Raw genomic sequence first — 23,445 nt, forward strand, 5'->3', positions numbered from 1 at the left:
TAAAGAATTTCCATAAACATGTGCAAGCGCATCTATATCTGTATTTAGATGAACCAAGAAGCAAGGAAAACCGGCTTCAAATTTACTTAGCAAACCACTATAGGTAATCTAAATCATGGTAATCTACTCATGGACAAAGCCACACAATAAACAAATGATAAAAACAAATTCATTAAGATATAATAATACATTCCGGTTATTATGTCTTTATCTAAACTGGCAACTCTACTCTAAATCTCTTAAAGAGTTTAAAAATAGTTTTTCATTATTTTTCTCACAACTCATTAGAAAGCTTGTTTTTACATTCCCCTAGAGTCATTTAAAACTAATCCCCCAAAACTTAAGAACTGAAAAAGCAGCAGTTTCCTGACTGCCTTTACATTCAGAAAACTGAATGCTTTCAAACGGTTCTGTGCATCATGCCAGCTGAAGGTAAAGCAAATTAAGCTTCAGAATGGATGCTTCTTTTTCACCCAATTTAAACTTTGAAATCTTGGCTAAAACACCTAACAATTCACAAAAGCTCATAATATTGTTTATTTTTAGATCTGCTGTAACTCAAAATTTCAGGATGATAAAAACTTAAGTCTTCTCAGATATTAGTACTCAACTAACTGCTTCTTTAGACTTCAGACTATTTCTTGGAAAATCAAAGGTTCATTAATAATGCAATGAGGGGAAACGGACTTTGGCCCAGTGGTTAGGGCGTCCATCTACCACATGGGAGGCCCGCGGTTCAAGCCCTGGGCCTCCTTGACCCATGTGGGAGCTGGCCCATGCGCAGTGCTGATGCGCGCAAGGAGTGCCGTGCCACACAAGGTTGTCCCCCGCGTGCTCCCCTACGCGCAAGGAGTGCACCCATAAGGAGAGCCGCCCAGCGCAAAGGAGGGAGCAGCCTGCTGAGGAATGGCGCCGCCCACACTTCCCGTGCCGCTGATGACAACAGAAGCGGGCAAAGAAACAAGACGCAGCAAATAGACACAGAGAACAAACAACCGGGGGAGGGGAGGGGAATTAAATAAATAAAAATAAATCTTTAAAAAAAAAAAAAAAAGCAATGAGGGCAACAGGAGAGCTTGTGTTCTCTTTCACCCCTGTTTTTAGGTGAAATCTTAAATGTCTTTCATATAAGCATGTAAATCATATCTTCCTTTAACTCTACTTCTACCTTGCAACCAATCTGTCTGTGACTGGAAATAATATAACATCATCTTTGTGGTGCTTATTATAATTATAATAATAAAACTAAATACCAGGTCTGCTATTAGCTTCATTTTTAACAAATGAAAATTTAGGAGAAGCACAGAGCAAGATTTAGAGATTAACAAAAATATTGCATCGTTGCTTTGTCACATTATCAGCATGACATAAAATGTTAGAATTTAATGTGTTCATGTAAATGTTTAATTTCAAAATGCTTTTAGGAATTTACTGTTATGACAAAGGTATTTTTATGAGATTTATTACTTCATTTTAGTCTAATTTTTGAATAAGATATCTGAATGTCTTAGTCTAATTTTAAAAATATAAATTTTACCTTAATGTCATGGATTTGAACAATATGCTGACTCAATCAGGAAATAGTGAAAGTAGTAGGCTTAAAACAATCATCTGTTATCCAATCAAGGAGCTGTTAAAACTCTGAAATTATCACTAACTTGGAAACCAAATAAATCTCTGTATGACTCAAGACAGGCTCTAATCTTCCTTAAATTAAGGGGCTCATAGTCGAGATCACATTCCTTTCCCCATATGTAAAGAAATACTTTTGGAAAAATAATGGTATAATTGCTATTGCCTGTGCTTGATTTGTCCTTTTTTTTTTAAGATTTATTTATTTATTTAATCCCCCTCCCCCCGTTGTCTGTTCTGTGTCTGTTTGCTGCGTCTTGTTTCTTTTGTCCACTTCTGTTGCGGTCAGCAGCACGGGAAGCGTGGGCGGCACCATTCCTGGGCAGGCTGCACTTTCTTTCACGCTGGGCAGCTCTCCTTCGGGCGCACTCCTTGCGCATGGGGCTCCCCTATGTGGGGGCACCCCTGCGTGGCGCGGCACTCCTTGCGCGCATCAGCACTGCGCATGGGCCAGCTCCACACAGGTCAAGGAGGCCCGGGGTTTGAACCGTGGACCTCCCATGTGGTAGGCGGACGCCCTAACCACTGGGCCAAGTCCGTTCCCCGATTTGTACTTCTAACACTTGAAAAAAATTTCACTCATATACAGCAAGCTGAATATTAAAATATAGGGAAAATATTGATGGAAAATAGTACATAAAGCAAAATAACCTAAAATAGAAAACTTAAACATGATTAGATATATTCCAAGATGTTTTATTCACACATAGACTGCTATGAAAAATTTTCTTCTAATAGGGCATGGAAAAATTCTTACAAACTGAAATTAAAACTATTCTTCCAAGGTAATTATCTATCTACCTTTGTATGAGCAAAATTTTATAAGCAAAAATTTTGTCATTATTAATTAATTGTACATGGTATTCAGGACCCAGGCAAAAACATTTAAGAATTTCATGGTTCAGTTTCTTTGAAATGTTAAGTATATTAGTCCTCATTAAATAGATTAAATAGATTAAATCCATTTAGAAAAAGTTTTTCAGCTTTAGTTTTGGAAAGGCACCTACATTTTAAAAAAAAGGAAAGGAAACAAGCTAAAATGGCTTAAATGATGTTAATTCTACTAACCTTTTAAAAAGCTATTTAGAATAAGAGAAAATAAGCATATAAATCTGGATATATTGGAAGTCCTATAATTAGGACATACCATTAGGATACTAACAAAGAACTTTTCTTAACCTTAATTTGAAGCCTTTAGATCATTCTGAAATAAATCAAAAGTACTGTTTACTTTTAGCTCTAATTTCATTTTTAGAAATAACCTGTAGATCTTAAGATTTAGCTAAATTAAACTAACCTTCAGATTAATTTTTATCAAGTTGCGGTTCATAAAATTAGTCTAAAAATTTAATGTTTCCATAGTGTTTCACTATCCCTGTTTCCTTGCCCCATCCTAGAAATAGAAATAACATTTCCAGCAAAAATGTCCATTCATTCAACAAACATTTACAGAACACCTGTAAAAACTCACTAGAACAATTAACAGTTTATTGTTGCTATCAGAGATAAACCTATCAATTCAGGTTTTACATGTGAACCAATACAAATTTTAAGGTAGCTTGCCGTTTTTTATTTAGACAGTGTCCTTCTTTCTCAGAATAACATCTTTCCCTCTCAAGGAATTTTTGGGTGATTGTTTATACAATAATATATACATACCTAGAAGCAAAAGCACCAAAACCAACCAAAAGAGATGATTTGAAAACATACTATATGTCCATATATGTCTATTTTTAAACCTGCCTAAAAACAGGCATAGACTAGGATCTTTCTCCTTCAAAGATGACAGGAAACTGAGGCATTTACCTAAATCAAAGAACTACTCAAAGACAGCAAACATAGCAGAAAATTATTTGAATATCAAAATCTGATAGGTCTGCATTAAATCAGCTATATTTTAAATACAAGGAGCAGAGTTTATAATGAGATTCCTGGTCAGAATGTAAATATTGCCTGATAGTACAATCTGAGTTTTATTAGAACCTCATTATATACTTAAACAAGGAAAGTTTTTTTCCCCTCAGGTAGTTTTGTTCTATACCCAAAGTAAATAACCAATATGCTTTTTTTCCCAGATTATACAATAAGAACGCAACATTGAGAGAATAATGTCATACCTAAACATCCATTTCATTCTTCCATTAATTTCATCTTCATTAAACTTCATTTTATAATTTAATTTTAGTTTTGGAAATTCCAAATTTCCATTTACAAATAAGTGAAAATATCTTCAAAAGACAAAATTACTATATTGCCATTTTAATATTTCTCAAGTTCTCCTGCATCAAGTGTTACCAAAACACTACAAATGAAAATACCACCAAGTGGGAAGGGAGCTGCCTATTCAACATCTAAAATAGAATTCATTAATGCTTACCTCCCCATGTACTTGCTACCTGAGAAGCAGATGACATAGAATGTATAGGTGGGTGAAAAGTTGGCTGTTGCAAATCAAGCAGATCATTTGGCAGCTTTGATGTGCTAGGAAAATAATTTTGAAAAGATGTTTTATTTATGAGGTAATCTTTGCTTCAGTAGTTCCATGACTCCCCAAATTAAAAAGTGAGAGAGTCAACAATGTAAACAGTTTCAGCAAATAACAGGTTCAGCAAAATAACAACTGCACACTCCTCAAATATTTCTAAGGAGGCCAGGAAAGACATTCAAGCACCATTTCATCTTCAAATATTCAGTCTTCTTTTCGTATCTCTCCTAAGGCACACTTCTTCTCAAGGCCTCTCTGCCAAGGACCTACCCCTTAATATGAGTTCAATGTTTATTAAGGATTAAGGAAGGCAACAAACAAAAAACCTATAATTATAAAATATTTTTAAAAAGTAAAAGAAAAAACTCAAAACTAAATTCAACCAACACACCAAGACATTAGGGAGCAGGAAACAAGTACAAATGCATGGAGCAGCTAGCAGTTGAGTTAGTAAAACTTACACTGAAATGTAACCAGAATCAGCAGGTGGGAGAGAAGTCCTTTAAGGATGAGCTAAGAAACAGTAAAACAACAAAATCAAAGGAAAAAACCCGACCACTCTATGGAGCACTTACTATATGCCAAGCACTGTGCTAATAAATCCTATACTAAGTCATCTAAGAGTTTGTTAGAAATGAAAATTCTTGGACACTACTCCAGACCTACAAATCAGAAACTCTGGGGATGGAGAACGAAATCTGTGGTTGAACAAATGCTCCAGGTGATTACGATCTTGCTTAATATTGAGAATCACTGACCAATAACCATATATTATCTCATTTGGAAACTGAGGTTTTAAAAAGATTATATATAAAGAACTGCTATAACTCAACAACAGTGAAAACTACACACACAAAAATACAATAAAAAAATGGGCAAGGGAATGGATGTGGCTCAAGCAGTTGAGTGTCCACCTCCCACATGGGATGAGAGGTCCCGGTTTGGTTCCCAGTGCCTCCTGAAAAAACCAAAAACAAACAACAAAACATATGGGGAAAACAACAACAAACAACTCAGGGAAGTCGATGAGGCTCAGTGATTGGGCACCAGCTTCCCACATACGAGGTCCGGGATTCGATCCCTAACCCCTAGTACCTAGGAAGAAGAAAAGAAAAAAAAAAGGAAAAATGGGCCAAAGACTTGAATAGACATTTCTCCAAAGAAAAGATACAAGCAGTCAATAAGCACATGAAAAGACTTTCAACATCATTAGTCATTAGAGAATTATGAATCAAGCTCACAATGAGATACTGCTTCACACCCACTAGGATGGCTCTTAAAAAAAAAAAGGAAGAAACAGAAAATAAGTGTAGATGAGGATGCAGAGAAATAGGCACCTATATACATTTCTGGTAGAACTGCCAAATGGTGCAGCCACTGTGGAAATCAGTGGGACAGATTCTCAGAAAGTTGAAAACAGAATTACCATGTAACTTGTAATCTTACTTTGTATATACCCAAAAGGTGGAAGCAACCTAAATGCCCATCTTCAGATGAAAGGATAAACAAAATATGGTAAATAAATACAGTGGAAATATTATTCAGCCAACAAAAGGAATGAAGCTCTGATACATTAAACAGCATGGATAAACCCTGAAGACATCATGTTGAGTGAAATATAACAGACACCAAAAGCCAAATATTGTATAATCTCACCGATATGATATAATTACAATAAGCAAATTTATATAGTCAGAAACTAGAATATAGGTTACTAAGGGCCAAGGTGGGGGTAGAGAATGGAGAGTTAATGCTTTACCAGTACAGAATTTCTGTTTGGGGTGATGGAAATTTTGGCTATGGATGGTGGTGGTGAAAGCAAAACACTGTCAATGTTATTACCACCACTGAATTATATATTTGAATGTAGTTAAAAAGAAATTTTTGGTTATATATATGTTACTAAAACAAAAATTAAAAAACAAAACAAAAACATCGTGAACCCTAATATGAACTATCGACTATAGTTAATAATGAATTTTCTCTGTGATTTTAATGTAAACCTTCTACTTCTCTAATAAAAATTTATTTTAACAAGGAAAAAAAGAAGTAACAGAGCCAGGATTCAAACAGAGGTCTAACTTCCAAACTTCTACTTTTAACCACTATGAAGAAGTTAGGACAGATTTAGAAAGAGTCAATTACTCTAACTGGACTGGAAATATTATACCTCCATTGTTAAGGAACTCAAATCAGTTGACAAGACTATTGAAGTTGGTCTGGCAGGCTTCAATACCACAGAAATCTGGCAACTAAATGCTGTTACTATTTCAGATTACAAAGTTTAACATTAGGGAAGACAAGAAAGACATTTTATACATACAATCTATCTCCAAGAATCAAGGGTCTTGAACCATGAGACACATCACAAATGGATTTAATCATAATTTTATACAACGAAAAGCTTGTCCAGCAATATCCCACTATAACATACTGTAAGTTAGTAATTTAGTTATCGCCCATTTCCTAAATAGACAAAATACAAAATATGATCACTTTAAATTTAGATATTATATCATTACCACCACTTACCAGCACCTCTTTCATCTATATTTATGATTACAAAACCATGAGTCAAAGTGAATCTGAAAAGGTCTGCAAAATTCCTATCAGAAGACTTTCAACCTAAATATTCAAGGGTAACTTAACATCTTCCCTACCTGTTTGAAGAACTAGGGGTAGAAAATATGTCGATGGCGGCTGCAGTCATTATACCCCCTGCTGAGGTGGACACAGGAGAGGCTGCAGTTGTTAAAGAGGTATGAGGTTTCTTTGCAAGTTCTTTTAGGCGTTGTTCCTGTTGAGAAAGGGAACTAGTATAAGAAATCCAGAAACCAAATTTCTTTATATGACCTTTGGAGGGGGGGGGGGGGGGGGGGGGAACATTTCCTAATTTTACCTTGTTAATAGAAAGGTATTTTTTTCTCTGGATTTTAAAATTCAGTTATTCATCATTCACTGTCATGGTGAAAAATCAGATAACTAAGTTTCTCCCTATTTAGATGGCTATACCCTAAACACTTCAAGTGTGTGTAGTGGCCCCATTCACATTGTGAAACCTTGTACATGTTTTTCCAAATAAAGAGAATGCACACACCTACCTTTAAAGCTTTTAAACGCGCCTGTTCTTCCTCCAATGCTGCCTGCTTTTCCCTTTCATCCACTTTGGTGAGAGAAAGGCCAGTGCTTGCAAGGGAAGAGACTGCATTGGAAAGTGTTGTTGCCCTAAGATAAATGGAAAGGTAATTTGACTTTCTGCAAAACACTTCACATTACAACCAGGTCAAGAAATGGTCTGGAAACCTTGCCATAGATAGGTTCTCTAATTATGAATTTACATGGAATTAAAACCAGTTCTTCAGATGAAATATTACACCCACACCTAGAGGATTATAGCAATTAGAGCAATGTTAATTTACACATTCACCACTTTTTAAGTAAGTGTTGGGCTTTAGAAAGGGTTCACACAAGAGTGAAGGCCATTTGCCTCTTCATTCAAGGTCCAAGTGAGGGAAGCAATGCAACTGAGAAAGAACTCACACATCCCCAGGAAATCCCTCATGGGTTAAAACAAAGCACTGAGTTTCTCACAGGGAGGACCCTTTGCTGATTCACAGCCTGGGTTTTAGCAGTGCCACTACAGAGAAACAAAAGCATGGCTCCCAGTACTGACGTATGTGGCTAAGCATGTTTCCCTACAGTAACACCCGAAGATGTAGTTCCCAGAGGACCTCAGCTTCCTTCAAAGGAAAACTGGTGTCATTTTAGATAGTCTATCTGGCATCACCTCATTCTATCGGTTGCCCTTTGCCAGGATGCTATTTTCTTTTAAAACATTGTAAATATACAAAAAATCATCTCTCACTGGCAGATGCAAAGCAAGCCACTTCCTTTCATTTCAGAGCCTTATCCTTAGAATAAACTTGAAACATTAAATTTCCAAACATTCATTGATATATTAGTATTTCAGGCAAAATATAAACCTGTGGCAAAGAACTCCAACTTTACAAACTACTCAGTGACCCATATTCATTTTACTTTTATCACACAACAAACACTGTTAATTTTTTACTCTTAGCAGATGAATGGCAATAACTAGTAAAATTTCATGTAAAATCAATTTTATAAGTGAGACAATATAAAGATAAGAACTCAAAGAAGCAAGGCAGAGTAATATAGCTGTGACGGCAATGCAAGAAACTCTCTCAATTTTAAAATAAAAACAATTGAGGTAAATTGCAGTTGAACTTCTTGACTAATATTTTTCATTAATTTCTCAATCAGGCCTTATAATTTTGACTTTTACTTCTAAAAATCCACCAGAAAAATTAATAACATCAACATGGTGATGTAAGACATCCCCTGGGAAAGTCTTCTCTCAGAATCAGTAAAAGGAAAATTTCCATATGCTTAGAACTCTGGAGGGCAACACACTGGAGAAAGACTCTACAAACACCAAATCAAAGAAAAAGAAATATTTGTAGGGAGTGGATGTAGCTCAGTGGTTGTGTGCCTGCTTCTCATGTACAAGGTCCTGAGTTCAATCTCCAGTATCCCCTTAAAAAAAAAAAAAGAAAGGAATACTCTCCAAGATCAGACAGGAGGTTTACGTCCCACAGCTGCCAGGCCAGAACCTTCCCCGTTCACTCAGTCTTCAGCAGGGTGGGAGTCAAGCAGAGGCAGCATGGCCCAATACTTGGTGCCACAGATGGAGACTACAGAGCCATTCAGACCAACAAGTTAGAACCTCAAGCATATCCAGGCACAGGGACCCAAAGTCTGCAGGGACCCAGGATGGAGCAAAAGCCACCGAAGAGTGTCACATGCAAAAGAGCTGACAAAAAAAAAAACACAAAAAAAAACGAGAGAGAGAGAGAGACCAAGGCAGAACTATTGGCAATATGTTTGTTCACTCAAAACTCCATTTGCTGTATCACCTAACAGCAAAACAGAACTTTCTGGATTGACCCCAGGCTAGGATACCCTAAAGGAAAAGAAACAGGAGGGAGAAAAGCCTCACAGTGAAAGGAAAAAAAAAAAGGGGGGGGGGTTTGTGTGGGTGGGAGGAATGGCCTGTTCAAAGACGAGACAGAACACAGGACTGAAAAGGGGAAGGAAAAGGAAGTACTAAGTGAAGGAGACAATTTAAACAAATCGTTTGAGCTGGAGAGAAAATTCTACAAAAGAACAAAGAACAGATCAAGATCCAGAGAAGGAAGCTTTCTTCTGGAGGTAAAACAATTGCAAAAAAAAAGTAGTCTTAAAAATTATACTACATATCCAGGACAAGAAATAGACAGAGTTGAGAAAATATGAACAGTTAAACATGGGCTATGCTGAAGGTCCAGGAGAAGTTGGAAAATATGTCAAAAAAGAGCATTAATAGAAAACTACCCAGTAGCAAAACCCTACCTAAGAGGGAGAAAATGACCTTTAGAGTTAGTACATCCAAATAATCAGAGACTGACACATCAACAAAAAATTACAAGCCACACTGAGAAACAGGAAGATGTGGCTCAGTCAAGGGAAGAAATGAAAACTTGGAGGGAGATGGAGAATTTGTAACAATCAAAAAAGTTCACCCGCATCTCTCAAAATCAATTCAAGAAGCTAAAGGAAAATACGGAGATAGAACTAGAGTATATTAAGAAGACACAGTATGATAACAAAGAATTTGAAAGCTTAAAGAGAAACAACAGAAATTATGGGAATGAAAGGAACAATCATGTAGATTATAAATACACTAGAGGCATACAAAAGCAGATTAGGACAGGCAAAAGAAGAAATGAGTGAACTAGAAGATAGGACAACAGAAATCATAGTCAGAAGAACAGATAGAGAAAACAATAGACAAAATAAGCAGTTATCTCAAAGAACTGTGTAACAGCATGGAGAGCACAAACATATATACCATGGCTGTTCCAGGAGAAGAGAAGGTGAAGGGGCAGAATGAATATTTGAGGAAATAATGGGAGGGAGGGTATGGTTGGCCAAGGGTGAACAGCCTTAAGAAAGTCTGTTTGTGTGGCTTGGCCAGACCTGAGGACACTGCCACTGCACCGCCCACCCACCTGAGGAGTTACACTGAAAGCAACCCCCTTAGAACCTGGGGTCTGGGCTGAGAGATCTGTCCAAAAGCACCATCTGCTGGCCAGACCACCAAAACAGATAGATAGATAGGTAGGTAGGTAGATAGATAAGGCAAACAGGGGCCTTTATACCTTCTCCAAGGACTTGGAAAATGGCCTGTATGCCATAAATGGGTCCTTAGCCCTGGTTTGAACAGTTAAATAGTGTCAATCTGAAATATCTAGCACACAGCTACTTAACAGTAAATCCCTAGGCATGAGAGAGAAACTGAACATTAGAGTAAACTCAGCATCGGAATCAGATGACTAGGGAAGCGGACTTGGCCCAATGGATAGGGCATCCGCCTACCACATGGGAGGTCTGCGCTTCAAACCCTGGGCCTCTGTGACCTGTGTGGAGCTGGCCCATGCGCAGTGCTGATGCGCACAAGGAGTGCTGTGCCACACAGGGGTGTCCCCTGCTTAGGGGAGCCCCACGTGCAAAAAGTGTGCCCCGTAAGGAGAGCCACCCAGTGTGAAAGAAAGTGCAGCCTGCCCAAGAATGGCACCGCACACACAGAGAGCTGATGCAACAAAAAGAAACACTGATTCCCGGTACCGCTGATAAACATAAAAGAGGTCACAGAAGAACACACAGTGAACGGACACAGAGAGTGGACAACTGGGGGGGAAAGGGGGAAATAAGAGAGAAACAAACAAACAAAAAAATCAGATGCCTAGACATCAGCAAAAAATTAGAAGCCATAAAAAAGAAAAATGAAGATACATTTCAGACAAAGGAACAAATTGAAGCTCCAGGAACAAACTGAAGCTCCAGAGGAGACACAGGACTTAAAAACAGCTAAGCAAATGAGGTTCATATAAATCTCCTAAATCAAATGGATTTTAGGCACAACATGGTTAAAGAAAAAATGTCTTAAGAGACTGAGTGAGCACAAAGAAAAATTTGAAATCTTGGATAAAAAAATAACAGCACTTATGGGAATGAAAGGCACAAGTGAGATTAAAAATACAATAGAGTCCACATAGAAGAGGTGGCATTGGATTGGGAAAAGTGGACATGGTGGCTGATGGGTATGGGGAAAGGCAGGAAGAGATGAGAGGTGGAGGCGTCTTTGGGACATGGAGCTGCCCTGGATGGTGCTTCAGAGGTAATCACCGGACATTGTAAATCCTCACAGGGCCCACTGGATGGAATGGAGGAGAGTATGGGCCATGATGTGGACCACTGACTATGAGGTGCAGAGGTACCCAAAGATGTACTTACCAAATCCAATGGATGTGTCATGATGATGGGAACGAGTGTTGTTGGGGGGGGGAGGGGGGGTGGGGGGTGGGGCTGAATGGGACCTCACATATATATTTTTAATGTAATATTATTACAAAGTCAATAAAAAAAAAAGGGAAAAAAATACAATAGAGGCACACAACATCATATTTGAAATCACAGAATAAAGGATCGGTGACATAGAGGAAAGAACAACTGAAAGAGAAAGAACAAAGAGAAAAAAATGGAAAAAAATGAGCAGGGGCTCAGGGAGTTGAATGATAGCACGAAGCACATCAATATACATTAGGAGAGTTCCAGAAGGAGGGAAGAATTTGGGAAAAGGGACAGAAAGAATATTTGAGGAAATAATGACTGAAAATTTCCCAAATATCATGAAAGACATGAATATACATGTGCCCAGGAAGCACAGCATACTCTTAATAAATCCAAATAGACCTACCCCAAGACACATAATACACAGAATGCCAAATGCCAAAGGTAAAGAGAAAATTGTGGAAGCAGCAAGGAAAAAGTGAAACATCACATACAAGGGATGTCCAATGAGACTTACTGTTGGATTTCTCTTCAGAAACCATGGAGGCAAGAAGGCAGTGTTATGACAGAATTATGGTAATTAAAGTGTTAAACTGCCAGCCAAGAATTCTTTATCCAGCGAAACTGGCCTACAAATATGATGGTGAGCTTTAAAATATTTATAGGTAAACAGAAACTAAGAGAGTTCATACAAGAATCCAGCTCTGTAGGAAACACTAAAGGGAGTTCTGCAGCAGAAAAGAAAAGAGAAGACAGGCTTGGAGGAGACTGTAGAAGTGAAGACTATCAGAAAGGATAACCAAAAAGGTAAAAAGATGGACAAAGATAAGATATGACATACGAAAGCCAAAGGATAAAATAGCTGAAGTAAAGTCTTTATAGTAATAACACTGAATGTTAATGGATTAAACTCTCCAGTCAAAAGATGCAGACTGACAGAATGGATAAGAAAACATGAACCATCCATATACTTTCTGCAGGAGACTCACCTTAGACCCAAAGATGCAGAGAGACTGAAAGTGAAAGGCTTGAAAAAGTTTTTCATGCAAATAGTAACCAAAAGAGCAGGAGTAGCAGCTAAGGTGTCAGACAAAACAGACATTAAAATGCAAAAAAGTGATGAGATGCAGAGGGCCATTACATATTTTAAAAAGGGGACAATCCACCAGGAAGAAATAACAGTCATAAATATCTATGTACCTAACCAGGGTGCCCCAAAATAGATGAGTCAAACTGGCAAAACTGAAAGGAGAAATAAACGTCTCTATAATAATAGTTGGAGACTTCCTCAAACCACTCAAAAAGATAGAACAACTAGCATATGATCAACAAGGAATCAAGAGAACTTGAACAATATGATAAATGAGGTGGATTTGACATATAGAGAACATGAACCCCAAAATGGCAGGTTATACATTCTTCTCAAGTGCTCATGGCTCTTTCGCCAGGAAAGGGTCACAACACAGTTATCAATAAATTCAAGAAGACTGAAGTCATACAATGTACCTTCTCTGATTATAATGGAATAAAGCTGGAAATCAATAATAGGACGGAGAAGGGGGAAATTTACAAACATATGGAGGCTAACCAACACATTCCTAAACAATCAGTGGGTAAAGAAGAAATGGCAAGTGAAATTAGTGGATTATCCTAAGACTAATGAAAACAAGAATACAACATATCTTCCCATGTAAGAGGCCCTGAGTTCAATCCCTGGTGCCTCCTAAAACAAACAAAAAATACTTATGGGATATAATAAAGGTAGTGCTGAGAGGAATATTTATAGCTCTAAATGCCTATGTTAAAAAAGGAGAACTAAAATCTAAGAACTAAGTGAATAACTGGAGAAACAAGAAAAAACAGCAAACCAATCCCAAAGCAAGCAGAGAGAAAGAAATAACAAAGATTACAGCAGAAATAAATGAAATTGAGAACAAAAAACAAGAGAATATCAAGAAAACCAAAACCTGGTTCTCTGAGAAAACCAATAAAATCGACAAACCCTTAGCTAAACTAACAAAGAAAAAATGAGACAATGCAAATAAAATCACGAATGGAAGGTGGGACATTATGACTGATCCCACAGGAATAAAACGGATCATAAGAGGATATCATGAGAAACTGTAAGCCAACAAATTAGGCTACCTAGATGAAACGGGCAAATTCCTGGAAATGCACCAACAATCTACATTGATGCTACAAGAAATACAGGAATTCAACAAACCGATCACAAGCAAAGAGATTGAATCAGTCATCAAAAATCTTCCAACAAAAAAAGTCCAGGACAAGATAGCTTAACAGGTGAATCTACCAAGCATTTAGACCCAAATAGACATTTTTCTAAATGTGTTATGTATATGTCTGTTTCTGTGCATGTGTGTGTACACATATCTTTAAAAGAGAACAATAGGCAGCATAATACATTCTTATATTTCTTCTGCATTTGACATAAGGAAACTTTCTCATTTCCACTCATTCTTATATATTTTCCTATGTTTGTGTCACTTATCAATATATCTCAAAGACGGTTGTACAACAACAAATAAACTTATAATAAGATGGCCTTAAATATGTATCTTTGCACATAGATATATAAGAAATACAAATGGGAAAAAAACCCATGAAAAAATGGTCAGCATTACTGGCTATTAGGAAAATGCAAATCAAACAATGATATATCATTTCATATTTATTAGAATGGCCACTATTAACAAAACAGGAAACTACCAGTGTTGGAAAGGATGTGGAGAGATAGGAATCCTTATTCAATACTGGTGGGAACATAAAATGGTACAGCCACTGTGCAAGTCTGTTTGGCAGCTCCTAAGGAAGTTCAACAGAGATCTACCATGTGCCCCGGCAATACCACTCCTAGGTATACACCGAGAAGAGCTGAGAGCAGTGACACAAACAAGCATCTGCACACCAATGCTCAGAGCGGCATTGTTCACAATTGCCAAAAAATGGAAACAACCCAGGTGTCCATCAACTGATGACTAGAAAAACCGTGGTGTATACACACAATGGAACATTATGCAGCTGTAAGAAGAAATGAAGTCACAAAGCATATGACTGTATAGATGAACCTAGGACAGTGAAGCATGCCAGGCATAAAAGTGAAGCATACCAGGCATAAAAGGCCAAGTACTGTTGACTTCGCTGTTACGAACTGAATATACAGTGAGCAAACTCATGGAGTTAATAGCTAGAATATAAGTCACCAGAGAACAGAATGTAGTCAGAGAATGAAATGCTGAGGTTTAACTGGTGCAAAATTGGTAAAAAGTTGTTTGTAAATGAATAGAAATGGTGAAAGCACATCATAGGATTTGTAATTAGTAGCACTAACATATGGGTATGATAGTGGTTTGTTCTTTGTTTTTTTTTTTCCTGGAGTAATGAAAATGCTCTAATTTTTTAAAAAAGATTTATTTATTTATTTCTCTCCCCATTCCCCCCCACCCCGGTTGTCTGTTCTCTGTGTCTATTTGCTGCGTCGTCTTCTTTGTCCGCTTCTGTTGTCAGCAGCACGGGAATCTGTGTTTCTTTTTGTTGCGTCATCTTGCTATGTCAGCTCTCTGTGTGTGTGGCACCATTCCTGGGCAGGCTGCACTTTCTTTCGTGCTGGGCGGCTCTCCTTATGGGGCACACTCCTTGCACGTGGGGCTCCCCTACGCGGGGGCACCCCTTTGTGGCAGGGCACTCCTTGCGCACATCAACACTGCGCCATGGGCCAGCTCCACACGGGTCAAGGAGGCCCAGGGTTTGAACCGCAGACTTCCCTTGTACACAGACGCCCTAACCACTGGGCCAAGTCTGCTTTCCGAAATGCTCTAATATTGATCGAAAATGATGAATGCACAACTGGTGATATCAAATGCCAATGAAGGTATAGTTTAGATACAAAATATAGTTAGTAATAATACTTTAACGATGCTCCTTCATAATTTGTTACAAATGTTTCACAACAACGCAAGTTGTTTGTGGTGGGGTGATGCATGGCAGCCCTGTATGATGTTATGCATGTTTGTTTTGTAAGTTCACAACTTTTACTATACACTTATTATTTATGTATGATCATATATAAATGATAAACTTTTCAATAAATTGTTTTTAAAGTGAAAAAAAATTACTAGAGGGAGGTTGAAAGTAAAGACAGAAAGGAGTGGCTTGAAGAACTATAAAGAAATTAAGTGCTCATTTTGCCATAGTGGGCTATAACACTGGATAGAGACCCTTATAATGAGAGTGAAGGTACACCCACATCCTGGGGAGGACTAATGTTCTCAAATAGAGGGAATTGTATCTCTTGTGAGGAACGGTGGCTCCCAAAGCATTAGGGCAGTTGAGCATGTCAAGCCCTCAACACTGTTGCAAGTATCTCTGAACACGGCCCTTTAAGCAATGAAGATTGACTGTCACTGTGGGCCCTAAGGGGAGGGGGAAAGAGGTACTGAATAGATGGAATCAATGTAACTGTGTGGGCAATAGCAGTGTTACCCAAGATTATGCAAGGATGGATATAAGACATGTTAAATTACACCAAAAATATATAGGGGCCGATAGGCTAAAATGTAAATCATAATGTAAAACATAAGACCACTAAACATTTAGAAAATTGTATAGTCTAAAATATAAACCACAATGTAAACCCAAATATTACTTTGTTTGAAAGCTATTATCTCAATATCTGTACAGCAGTTTCAGTAAATATAGTATGAATATGTAAAAAGATTACTGCTGTGGAAGGAAGAAGGGTTTTATGTTGGATATGTGGGAGTACTGTATATTGTATATATGGATTACTGTGATCTAAAACTTGTGAAGATAAGCTTAATAATTAGGGGGAAAAAAAAGAAAAAGAAAAAGAAAGGACGTAGACACTGAGGAAAAGATGGAAGAAGTTGCCTTGCCAATTTGCATACAGGGCAACACTTACTGCAGTGATGGAAGGCAAAACATCAAAAACAAAATTTTTGCATTTTTTAATTTTTTGATACCCTAATTTATTTTTACCTTAATTTTCCTAAATTAATATGTATTCTATATCCAACCTTTAAACTCATCACTATATTCCATTTTACTATTAATGGAACCTGGCAATATATTGGGCTTCATTTTTCACGAAGTTTTGGATCACAGAGAGGTTCAACAATGGCAGGGGTGGAACACTGGTGTGGGATGTTACTGACGGGACACGTGGTTGGCAGGGACTTCTACAGGGCATATATCCAGGGTACATAAAAATGTATGGATATTTTCATAGTGGTTACAATTAAAAACAACAACTGAGGAAGTGCTGAGTTCCTAGCCAGGGGAGCTCTATCACAGTCCCTAAAGGAACAGCAACAACCCTCCAAGTGCAACAGCAAAGACCAAAAAAGAAGGAAGGTCCAACAAGAGCCCTTGATACTAATGACTATGCTTGTGAGCCTGTGCACCTGAAATAAGAACAAGGCCTAGAGGTGCAGGGTGCCTAAGAGTTACCTCCTGAGAGCCTCCGTATTGCTCAAATGTGGCCAGTCTCAAGCCGAACTCAGCGTGTAAATGTGTTGCCTTCCCCACTGCATGGGACATGACTCCGGGCATGAGCCTCCCTGGCGCCAAGGGATTACTACCAAGTACCAGCTGCTGATGTAACTAGAAAATGACCTTGAATAAAAGGGTCAACTCAGACCAGCAGAATATCTCAGTCTACATATAATACCAGGAGTTAAAAATGCTTTTTGACCTGAATAAAAGGGGGAAATGGAAAGGACAAATGAGTTTATATGGCTATGAGTCTCCAAAAGGAGCCGGGAGGTTATCAGAGGGGTTCCCCTTATGCACACCTAACAGAGTACCAGAGACAGATAAAGTAGATACAACCCTGCGTATTGGTTCTTCTGAGGGCTACAGAGACCCACAGGTTCTACGGTCATGGCAGATGGAGTTCAGTGCCATCTCAGTTGGCCCTACTTTGGAGTTTGTGTTTCTGTGTGATGGAGCTGGACTCAGATGTGATCTCTGTCCACAAGCCTCTCCTGTTACTTTTACCGGAACTGTAGTTCGTGCTGGGGTTTAGTGTATATTCAGGGAACCCGAATCTCTGGACTAATCATGTGATAGCCAGGCCCTGAGACTCAACAGACTTGCAACTCCTACATTCTGGTTTACTGGACTTATCCCACTCAGCTAACATGGAGATGAAGAAGGTCAACCACCACACCAGGGAGCCAAGAGTACCTACAACTCAAAGCAGGAGAATTGTATCCAGCATCCATGTGGAATCTAAACCCCCTCTTGATATAGATGTGGAGTGGACACAACCATTCCAGGGTCCACAGGATGGAGGAATAGAGTACGGATTAGAGTGGACTTACTGATATTCTATTCGTGAACTATTGTGATTAGTAATCAAAGAAAATGTGGCATTGGTGTGGAGAAAGTGGCCATGGTGGCTGCTGGGGATAGGAAATGGGAGGAAGAGATGTGATGTGGGGGCATTTTCGGGGGTTGGACTTGTCCTGGGTGGTGCTGCAGGGACAGTTACCAGACACTGTATGTCCTCCCATGGCCCACTGGGTGGACTGTGGGAGAGTGTGGGCTATGGTATGGACCACTGACCATGAGGTGCAGCGGTGCTCAGAGATGTATTCACCAAGTGCATTGAATGTCTCATGATGACGGAGGAGGTTGTTATTACGGGGGGGAGGTGTGGGGGGAGGAGTGGGGAGAGGGGGGTGGGGGCATATGGGGACCTCATATTTTTTTAAAGTTACATTAAAAAAATAAAGACAAAAAAAATAAAATAAAATAAAATTTTAAAAAGAGAAAAAAGAAATGAAGACCTTCAGTATAGGTAATTAAAAGGATAAATGCAAAACCCAATAGTGCTGTATTCTCAATATACAACTACTCTTTAATTCCTAAGAGACAGCAAACCACTGAATAAGAAAATGGTCTATTTCCTGATAAAGGACATGCAAAATAAAAAACTGTGAAGTGCAACGAAAACAATATACAGAGGAGAACTAGAAGGATACAGGAGAGAATGTATATGCTATTCAAGGTAAGTTGGTAAGTTTTCAAATCAGTAGCTTCTAGATGTAGACTCTGTAATACAAACTGCAGGGTAACCATAAAGGAAATATATTCAATATATACAAAAACAAAAAAAAGAAAGGGATCAGTTGATCACAAAAGATCAACTACGTGGCAGAAAAGGAGATTCCAATACAGGACAAAAAGACAAAAAAGATATGACATATAAAAACCAAAGAACAAAATGGCTGAAGTACTGCTTTACACTAATATCTTATGGTTCAAGCTCCACAATCAATCGAAACAGACTGGCAGAATAGGTAAAAAAGCAAGATCCAACTTTATGTTCTTTATAAGAGACTCACCTTAGACCCAAAGATACAGTTTGGAAGTAAAAGGATGAAAAAAAGATACTCCATGCAAATATAACCAAAAGAGCTATGGTAGCTATACTAATACTAGACATAATAGACTTTAAATCAAAATCTTTTTAAGACAAAAAAAGGACACAATATATTAATATGAGAGTCAAAAGACCAAGAAGAAATAACAATCATAAATATTTATGTCCCTAACCACATTGCCCCAAAATACATGAGGCAAACCCTGGCAAAACTGAAAGGAGAAGAATCACTTCTACAATAATAGAGACTTCAGTACACCACTCTCATCAACAGACAAACCATCTAGACAGAAGATCAATAAGGAAATGGAGAACTTGAGTAATATGAGAAAGGAACTAGACCTAACAGACATATACACAACAGTGTACCCCAAAACGTCAGGATATACACTCTTAAGTGCACATGCACATGGTTCGATCTCCAGAACAGACACATGCTGTGTCATAAAGCAAGTCTCAAAAAATTTAAAAAGATTGAAATTATAGAAAGCACCTTCTTTGACCATAATTGAGACACAGACAAAATACAAGTAAATAAAATCATAAATGAGAAAGGGGACATTACTCCTGACCCCACATGAATAAAAAAGATCACTATGAGTGTATTAGTCAGCCAAATGGGTGCTGACACAAAATACCAGAAATTGGTTGGTTTTTATAAAGGGTATTTATTTCGGGTAGGAGCTTACAGATACCAGGCCATAAAGGATAAGTTATTTCCCTCACCAAAGTCTATTTTTACATGCTGTGAGAGTTCAGGCTTCCTGGGTTCCTCCTTCCCAGGGTCTGGCTTCTCTTTTCTCTGTGAGCTTACTTCCCGGGGCTCCAGCTTAAGATGTCAGCATCAAACTCAACATCAAAAACCCTCAACTCCGTCCTTTGCCATGGCTTTTATCTGTGAGTCCTCACCCACCAAGGGGTGGGGACGCAACACTCTAATAACATGGCCCAATTAAAGCCCTAATCATAACCTAATCATGCCCAGATACAGACTAGATTACAAACATAATCCAGTATCGAGTTTTGGAATTCATAACTCTATCAAACCGCTACAAAGAGTATACTGTGAACAACTGTACATCAACAAATTAGACAACCTAAATGAAACAGACAAATTTCCTAGAAACACAAGAAAAATGGAAACAGAAACTCTCAACAGACCAATTACAAGTAAAGAGATTGAGTAAACTGTCAAAAACTTCTCAACAAAGAAAAGCCCAAGACAAGATGGCTTCACAGGAGATTTCTACCAAATATTCCCAGTACGATTACAGCAATATTGCTCAAACTCTTCCAAAAAAATGGAAAAGGATGAAACACTGCCTAGCCCATTCTAAAAACCAACATCATCCTAAAACCAAAGTCAGATAAAGATACTACAAGGAAAGTAAATTATGGACCAATTTCTCTTATTAATATAGATGCAAAAATCCTCAACAAAATACTTACCAGTAGAATCTAACAGCGTATTAAAAGAATTATACACTATAATCAAGTGGAATTTATCCCAGGTAGTCAAGGTTAGTTCAACATAAGAAATTCAATTAATGTAATATACCACATTAACAAAACAAAGGGGGAAAAACACATGATCATCTCCACTGAAGAAGAAAAGGCATTTGACAAAATGTAGCAACCTTTCTTGATAAAAACTTAGAACAAACTAGAATAGAAGGAAACTCCAACATGATAAAGAGCATACATGAAAAAACCCAAAGGTAACATCATACTCAATGGTGAAAACCAAACACTTTCCCTCTTAAGAACTGGAACAAGACAAGGATGCCCCCACTATCACCAACGTTATTCAACATTGTACTGAAAGTTCCAAAAAAAGAAATAAAAAGCATCCAAATTGGAAAAGAAGCAAAACTTTGACTATTTGTGGATGGGGTGATCCTTCTATAGAAAATCCTGAAGACCCTACAAAAAAGACCCTAGACAAATAAACAAGTTTATCAAATTGGCAGAGTACGTCTATTATTATTGTTGAAATAATGAACATGTTTTAATAATGACTGAAATGATGAATGCACAACTATGTGATTATACCAAATGCCACTGATTGTACACTTTGGGTGGACTGTATGCTCTATCAACATGTATTAATAAAGTTTATTTTTTTAAAAATTTTAATATATTTATTTATTTAAAGATTTATTTTATTTAGCCCCCCCATTGTCTGCTCTCTTGTTTCCATTCACTGTGTGTTCTGTGTCTGCTTGCATTCTCATGTGTCTCTTTTTGTGCGTCACTAAGCTGAGTCAGCTGTGTGTGTGTGCTGTGCCACTCCTAGGCAGGCTGCGCTTTTTCGCACAGTGGTTCTCCTTGTGGGGCACAGTCCTTGCACGTGCCCCACATGCAGGGGAGCCCCTGCATGACATAGCGTGTGGCAGCACTGCGCATAGGCCAGCTCACCACATGGGCCAGAAGGTCCTAGGTTCGAATCCTGAACCTCCTATATGGTAGGTGGATGCTCTATTAGTTGAGCCACAGCTGCTTCCCAAAGTTGATTTGGAAAAAAAAAAAAACATTGGCAGGGGGAAGCAGATGTGGCCCAAGTGATTGAGATCTCATCTATCATAAGGGAGGTCCAGGGTTCAATTCCCAGGGCCTCCTGGTAAAGGCAAGCAGGCCCACATGGTGAGCAGGCCCAAGCGTAGAGCTGGCCCACGCAGAATGCAGGCCCGCGTGCAGTGCTGGCCCGACAGGAGTGTGTGCCAGAGCAGAGTGCTGGCCCAGCAAGATGACACAACCAAAAGAGACATAGAGGAGAGTCGATAAGAGATGCAGAAAACCAGGGAGTTGAGGTGGTGCAAGAGATTGAGAGATTCTCTCCCACTCTGGAAGGTACCAGGATTGGTTCCCAGTGCTGCCTAAAGAGAAGACAAGTAGACATAGAAGAACACACAGCGAATGGACACAGAGAACAGAAAGCAAGTGCAAAACAATGGGGGGCGGAGGGGAATAAAAAAACAAAATTTTTTAAATTGGCAGGGCATTGGTCGACCCACAAAAATCAATAGTGTGTCTATACACTAGGAATGAGCAATCTAGGATAAAATTAGTTTTAAAAATTCCACTTACAATAACAACTGAAATAATCAAATATCTGGAAATTAATTTAACCAAGTATATAAAGGACTTGTATGCAGAAAACTATAAAACTTTGCTACAGGAAACCAAAGATCATCTAAATAAGAGGAAGGACATTCCATGCTCATGGATCAGAAAACTAATTATTGTTAAGATGTCAATTCTACATATTGTTAAGATGTCAATTCAACGAAATCCCAATCAAAATTCCAAGAGCACACTTCTCAGAAACAGAAAAGCCCATTATCAAATTTACTTGGAAGGGTTGGGGTCCCAAATAGCCAAAACCATCTTGAAAAGAACAAAGTTGGAGACTCACACTTTCTGACTTTAAAGCTAATGAAAAAGCTGTGGTTAAAACAGGATGGTACTGGGAAGCAGATTTGGCTCAACTGATAGAGCATCCGCCTACTACATGGGAGTTCCAGGGTTCAAACCCAGGGCTTCCTGACCTGTGTGGTGGGCTGGCCCATGCATAAAGAGTACACCCCTTAAGGAGAGCTGCCCTGTGCAAGAAAAAGCGTAGTCCACCCAGGCATGGTGCTGCACACATGGAGAGCTGACGCAGCAAGATGACGCAATAAAAAGAGACACAGATTCCTGGTGCCACTGACAAGAATACAAGCAGATACAGAAGAACACATAGCAAATGGACAAAGAGAGCAGACAACTGTGGGAGGGGGGGAGGAGGGGAAGGGAGAGAAAACAAAACAGAACAGGATGGTACCAACACAAGTATAGCTATATTGACCAATGGAATAGAACTGAGGGTTCAGAAATCAACTCTTGCATCTACGGTCAAGTGATTTTTGACAAGGCTACCAAGTCCACTTAATTGGGAAAGAATAATCTCTGCAACAAATGGTGCTGGGAAAACTGGACATTCATATGCAAAACAATGAAGGTGAACTCCTATTTCATATCATGTGCAAAATTTTGCATGAAATGGATCAAAGGCCTAAATATAAGAACCAGAACTATAAAACTCCTAGAAGAAAATGTAGGGTAGCATCTTCGGGATCTTGCGTTAGGCAATATTTTCACTTTGTACCCAAAGCACAAGCAACAACAAAAAAATAGATAAATGGGACTTCATAAAAATTTAAAACTTTTATGTATTAAAGGACTTTGTCAGGAAAGTGAAAAGACAATCTATTCAATGGGAAAAAGTATTTGGAAACCACATATCTGACAAGGATTTACTATCCAGTACACATAAAGAAACCCTACAACACAACACTAAAAAGACAAATAACCCAATTAACAAATGAGCAAAAGACATGAATAGATATTTCTCCAAAGAGGATAAACAAATGGCTATGAAAATATGCTCAGCATAACGGGCTATTAAGAAAATGCAAATCAAAACCACAATGAGATACTTTTCCACATC

General features: G+C 38.4%; 1 protein-coding gene across 28 annotated transcripts in view; it reads right to left on the reverse strand.

The window, feature by feature from the left end:
• The window catches only part of PICALM (phosphatidylinositol binding clathrin assembly protein), a 134,172-nt gene that overhangs the window by 30,808 nt on the left and 79,919 nt on the right, over positions 1-23,445 (reverse strand). For all 28 annotated transcript variants that reach the window (XM_071218303.1, XM_071218302.1, XM_071218306.1 and 25 more), the window contains exons 10-12: positions 7,219-7,342; positions 6,778-6,914; positions 4,010-4,113 (exon numbers count right to left, since the gene is read on the reverse strand). In XM_071218303.1, the coding sequence (XP_071074404.1) occupies positions 4,010-4,113; positions 6,778-6,914; positions 7,219-7,342 (365 nt within the window). The remainder of the gene's footprint in view (positions 1-4,009; positions 4,114-6,777; positions 6,915-7,218; positions 7,343-23,445) is intronic.

This window comes from Dasypus novemcinctus, chromosome 10 (genome assembly GCF_030445035.2).
Source record: "Dasypus novemcinctus isolate mDasNov1 chromosome 10, mDasNov1.1.hap2, whole genome shotgun sequence".
Lineage (NCBI taxonomy): Eukaryota > Metazoa > Chordata > Mammalia > Cingulata > Dasypodidae > Dasypus > Dasypus novemcinctus.